The sequence below is a fragment of the Papaver somniferum genome, chromosome 7 (genome assembly GCF_003573695.1).
Source record: "Papaver somniferum cultivar HN1 chromosome 7, ASM357369v1, whole genome shotgun sequence".
Taxonomy (NCBI): Eukaryota; Viridiplantae; Streptophyta; class Magnoliopsida; order Ranunculales; family Papaveraceae; genus Papaver; species Papaver somniferum.
Genome location: NC_039364.1, coordinates 98,430,495 through 98,436,933, shown reverse-complemented (window position 1 = coordinate 98,436,933; position 6,439 = coordinate 98,430,495). Strand labels below are relative to the sequence as shown.

The 6,439-nt window shown below is 36.0% G+C and overlaps 1 protein-coding gene across 1 annotated transcript; it reads right to left on the bottom strand.

Moving 5' to 3' along the window:
* Positions 1–5,151: 5,151 nt before the first annotated feature.
* Positions 5,152–5,727, bottom strand: LOC113294974. Its single transcript, XM_026543339.1, has one exon. It carries the CDS (start codon positions 5,725–5,727, stop codon positions 5,152–5,154), a length of 576 nt encoding a protein of 191 aa, XP_026399124.1.
* Between the last annotated feature and the right edge of the window lie 712 nt (positions 5,728–6,439).

Below are 6,439 nucleotides of genomic sequence, written 5' to 3'. Positions count from 1 at the left end.
TGTCTATGTTTGTTTCAATTGCTTCCGGTTAAGAGAAATAATTGTGAAAGTCAATTTATTTGGTTTATATGTATTGTTTATAGCTTAAAAAAATACGGGATCAGTTGTTTAGTCCAATTCGATTCCGGATAAGAGAAACTGTTAGAGCATTGCTCGGTCGAACTCGCATGCGTTTCTATCTCAAGCATGTTTGTCAATGTTATTGATCAAAACTATAAGTCTTGATTTCTAGCCTACATAGCTAAAGGTCTCGGACTAGGATAGAAAGTGTAGTTGAGCTCAAGAACTCCATGGAAATCATCATACAAGACGAAGGACTGCTCAAGGAACTGGTGGATCTTCATCGACTAAAAGGTATGTGGAGACTTGAACTTATCTGTTACTCAAAAGTCTATTTACTCCATGTCCTACTCTTGAGACAAAAGTCGTTTTGATATATAGACTTTCATTACACACATTCGCTATGTCGAGCCGAGTTTAACTCGCCTATCTATTTCTCGAAATATGTGTTGGTAAGCTTTCGCTTTATCCAAAATCATCTATACCTAGTGACGAATGTCATGTCATGTTTCAATCACTTTGAAAATTGCTCTGAAGAAAAATGGTCTATGAATAACGGCTATATAACGTTCTCTGAGAATGTTTCAATGATTGAAATGAGAGTTTAGATTACATAACCATTGGTAGGATATAAGCATTGTTGTGGAAACACATATATGTATAAGTCCTTATTCCTTGAACCGAAGTTTGCGAACTTTGTTGATCAAGAGAACCGGAGTAGTGGCGTGAGCTAAGTCCACGAACTCAGTCCGCGAACTGGCGGAAGTTCTCGGCCCGAGAATTTCTGCTGGAGTTTGTGAACTCCTTCCGTGAGCTTATGTCCGCGAACCCAGTCCGCGACCTTGAGTTGGTTATATCTAAAACCGGTTGTTCTTGAACTAACGTTTATATAAACTAAGGAATGCTTTTTCAAACCGTGGCTATAAAGTGCATGAACCGATTCGAGTGAATCAAACCGTTTTTGCTTCGATTGTGTCTTGTGTAGTTACATAAGATGTAAGTAATTGAACAACTCTCTAACTAGTTCATTTGAGTCATTTGAACTAGTTATGATGAAGAAGAATACGGTTGATATGAAAGTGATCATATGGCTAACCAATTGGTTAACTATTGTTGAACCAACGAATGTTAATGTTTGGAACGGTGACATAAATCCAAAATTGGACATTTCATTTGTGTGTAACAAGCTAAGTTTTCGATCCAACGGTTGAGAAATATTAGCTTAAATCTAATCAGGTTTTTCATCTAACGGTGAATATTGAATGCTTTGTTACCAAGCTAACATTGATTGCAAACCCTGATTTGAAAGACTATATAAGGGAGAACTCTAGCAACTGGGAAACCTACCCCACACATTATGTGTGATACTAGTTGTGCTAATCTAGAGTCGATTCTCCTTTAACCTTTGGTTTTCTTCTTTTAAAACCAGGTTAACGACTTAAAGACTTCATTGGGATTGTGAAGCCAGACCGATACTACTTTCTTGTAGTTGTGTGATATGATCTTGTTGTTTCTATCGTCCGAGTACAATTGTAATAATTGGCTTGAGATTTATCTCCGATAGGCAAGATAGAAAAGAAATCACAAACACTTCGTATTATCGTTCGTGATTCCAAAATATATTTTTTCGATGCGTCGATTAAGATTATTTTGAGGTGATCAATAATACTAGGCTGTTCTTCGGGAATATAAGTTTGGGTTATTGATTGGTTCCTGTTCACCTTGATTTATCAAAAGATGGAACAAAAATCGTAGGTATATTCGTGGGAGACGGATTTATCTATTACCTAGACTTTTCTGTGTGATACAGATTTGTTTATTAAAGTCCTCGACTCTGGGTCGTAGCAACTCTTAGTTGTGGGTGAGATCAGCTAAGGGAATCAAGTACGTAGTAAACTGGATGCATGCACCTTTGAAGAGGATATGAGTTGAATTAAATGATAACATGTGTTGTTGCACAATGTTATCCTGTCTGATTCCAGGGAATCAAGATATTTTTCAATCTCATGAATATAGTATTCACTAACAATTTCTCCACATGTCACTCCATTCACCATATAGAGAATTTGGTAGCACTTTCTCTTGAACATGCGACCAAGTTTCTTGGAAAGATCATCGTTGTAAGTTTTCTCCTTAGGTCTTCATTCGGTATCATTCTTGAACATATGCTTAAGAGAGCCTCCAGATAAATATTTTGAGAACTCACAAAGTTTACCTTGATCGAAAATATTATAAAGACTTGCAGAATAATACAAGTTCTTATTTCCGATGTTGAGGAGACATCTGTTTTTAAGAAGGCATATTTTTGGAAACAGATTCTCTCAATAGGCATGATACCAATCCGTTCATGGATTTTTAGGAACAGAAATGGTCCACGGAACCGAAGATCAACCCATGAGTTATGGGTTATGCTATAGGTTGACATATCAGGAGTACCAAATCCTTTTAGCCTGTCACTGGTTTCGAAGAAACCATTGTGAGGTGAATTCATATGGATACTTTTCAATGGAAAATGAAAAGATACTTCTATTTCTCATAAGTTCGAAGTGTTTCTTTAACTTCACTTATATTGCAATCGAATTTTATTGCAATAATGCTTTTCAATATAGTAAGATCTCTTTATTGAAAACCTTTCGAGTTATTTGATTCTCTGTTTGAGAATTCTTTTCCATAAGATTGCTTCTAAAATCTAATCCAACAGGACTGTTTGTGGATATAGTTGATAAAGGACCAAAGAAAAGATTCACAAAACCTTAAGATTTTGAAATGACAATTTCTCTTAGTGAGATGTTCACAATGAGAAATAGAAGAAACAAAGGATGCATTCAGTAATCCAATCAGGTTACCATTGAAAATCCTTCTTCAATTATGTTGATTTCCTTGAATGTGAGATTCATCATAAGGTGAAATCAGTGTGTCATATCTTAGATCTAAGAGAGACTTTTTCGAGAAGTTGTAAGTTCTCAACCAACTCATACAAGAATCTTTTAATGAGAGTATTGCACTCTTCATTTGTGCCCTCCACCATGGGACCTTGAGGATATCAAATCCTGCTACTACGTTGATTGAATTAGACATAGATTCAATTCTTATAGGTTGGATCGCATCAAACACATATTGTTAGATCTTTTCATGTTTGCTTTCTATGATATCAATTGAAAATGCGAGGGTACCAAATATACCTCAAGTTAAAACTTTTCGTACCTATAAGTCCTTTCTCCGAAAGTGATTGTCTATGGACTGAGTCGAGACAATGCAACTAATTGGTTCACACTTCATGTGATCGTCTATGGATACGAGATCGAGACAATACAACAACGAAGTATGTTTACTTGATACAAAGGTTCAGACTTAACTAAACACAATAGGATTGCTTATCAAGTAAATAGGAATTAACGTTTGTGTAATCTACTTTAATTATAATAAAACAACTATAATGAGGAAAATAAAAGTAAATGACACACAACATTTTGTTAACGAGGAAACCGCAAATGCAGAAAACCCCGGAACCTAGTCCAGAATTAAATACTCTCAGGATTAATCCGCTACACAAAATTACACCAACTTCGTATAGTTGAGACAAAGCAACTAAACCTATAGTTCACCTAGTTCCGTCTGTATTCCCACACCTCCAACTTATAAATAAGTCATGTACTTGGAACAATTCCTTTGGTTAGTATTCCAAACAGTAAAGGAACAACAAATCTGTTTGGTATCAACTCTCTTCAACCAAGTGATATGAGTCAAACAAAGGCTCTTCCGTTTATCTTAACATAAACTCTTTCCTCAGGTCCTTAGATCTATCTTATGTTCAATTACCGAAGTAATCGTTTAAGATTATGCCAACAACACCTTTAATCCGAAGAACTGTGTTCATGCCGATCTACTCAATTAATCAATCCAATCTACCACAAGGATAAACCGATTATTAATTGGATCCTATTTTACCGAAACAAGTATTGTGCACACCAAAGATTATAAAACCCAAGTCAGATCTTCAATATATTCTTAGTCTTCAAATCTTCTTAAATCTTCAATAAAAACCTGCACAGAATCACTTGAATCTCTTGTGATCAATCACACACATAACGTAGTCTGTTAACAATGGATTATCACAAGATCGTCTTTAGAACTCACATCAGTCTAAAGATCCCTGTCGAAACTCTGAACTAGTTTGAGTGAATCTTATATCAGAAGAGAAAATTCTAAAGAATAAACAAACTAGGTGCAATCAGATTTCAACCACCATTAGTCAATCAAATCAATCGAAAACAAAAGATAAACCGCAATTATCTAGTTTCCCACCAATGATACACGCTAGAGCTTCTCAATCCCAAAGAAGACTTTAAACTGAGCGGCTGTAAGAGATTTCGCCTAATTAGGTTACTCTCCTCTCCGAATAGGCGGCTACACCAGTAACAACAACAAAAGAGGAAGTCTGTTGTTACGAAGGGTTAGTTTGCTAGAAAGGTAAACTTCAAGTATTTATAAACAAGGAAGTTTGGACACCAAGGAATTTCCAAATATTCTCAAGATATTCATTAAAGCACAAATTCGATTTCCGTAATTCCTGGAAATGCTCTGTCCAAAAATAATGATCGAAATATCTCGGAAAATCTAATTAGTAAATGCACATTACTAATTCTGGAATTTCCCTAAAATGAAATTGATAACCTTAATTAAAAGATTCTTAACTTACTTATGTTTCGATCCTGGGATTCTCTTCCCTTAGCCGTTAAGGAATATCTTTGAACAATCAAAGAAATAAACATTCATAGCACGTGTTCAAAGTTTGTCGACATCTTTACTTTGTAAGTTCTCTTTCACACTTACAACCTTGAAACCGATTTTACACACTTCCAAACAAGTTTAGAATTGGTTAATCTGACTTTCAAGAACTATGTTATTGATCAAATCAACATTCAATCACAATCATGGGTTTAACGGTTCTACCAAAACAAGTTTCGATTCTACCTCCCTGTGAGTACTGTGCATTTTTTTTTTGGTAAGTCCAAAATTGTATTGATGTATAACAAATATTTACAAGGAGTTTACAAGAAAAGAGGCCAAAGACCCCAGAAAACTTACAAACTATTTAAATCTGAAATAAGAGACATGATGATATTCTAAAGAATGTAGAAAATAAGGCCTCTCATCATAATTCAACCCTTCGCCATTTCTAAGTAAACAACCTCTTTTTGCCATGGAAACAACCGCAAAGTTAGCTTCCCGATAAGTATGTCCAAAACGAATTGAATCATAGTTATCTTGTATTCTTCTCCACCTTTGTCTAGCAAACCAAAGAATATTGGAATTCAAAAAAGATGATATTGCACCAATAGAATCTGAACGCACCACCACTTTACGAACTGCCCACTTCACATCCCATTCCAAACCAACAATCACCCCATACAATTCCGCCAAGAAATTATTTGTTCTACCCAGACCAATACTCATTTCTCCCACAAAGTTACAGTCATGGTCTCTAACGACAACACCAGCACCAGCAGTTCCGGGAATGTCTTTGGATGCACCATCACAACACAAAAGTAACTCCCCAACATCAGGAGGAGACCAAGAACATTCAACCGGAATAGAATGCTTCACCTGCCTATGTTTCACTCGAAAGAAATTTAGAATATCCCAGTCCGCAGCAGTGTTGTGCATACAACTCTTTATTCACAGTACTCACGTGTACAGTTTGCTATGTGAGTACTGTGTATAGTCACACTAGCTTCCCAAAATTCGGTTGACTAGGTACTAGGATCGGTTCCCCACATATTAATAACCTTAACTAAATCATTCTTAACTTACTTATGTTTCAATCCTGGGATTCTCTTCCCTTAGTCGTTAAGGAATATCTTTGAACAATTAAAGAAATAAACATTCATAGCACGTGTCCAAAGTTTGTCGACATCTTTACTTTGTAAGTTCTCTTTCACACTTACAACCTTGAAACCAATTTGCCACACTTCCAAACAAGTTTAGAATTGGTTCATCTGACTTTCAAGAACTATGTGATTTATAAAACCAACATTCAATCACAATCATGGGTTTAATGGTTCTACCAAAAACAGTTTCGGTTCTACCTCCATGTGAGTACTGTGCATAGTCACATTAGCTTCCCAAAATTCGGTTGATTAGGTACTAGGATCGGTTCCCCACATATATATGGTATCTAACTTATATGTGTTGCACATGTCCATAGGATCGGTTCCCCTTTCTGCTATAAACCTTGCTGCACCCCATACAAGGATCGGTTCCCCTTGTGATGTATTGCACCCCTTACTAGGACCGGTTCCCCTTTCCCATTAATTGGTCAGACACACAAACCCGATCACACCATAAGTAATTACTTAAGATCGGTTTTAATAATAAA

Bases quoted from the DNA above. Each gene is read 5' to 3' on its own strand.
- LOC113294974 (XM_026543339.1), bottom strand. From the start codon at position 5,727: ATGCACAACACTGCTGCGGACTGGGATATTCTAAATTTCTTTCGAGTG.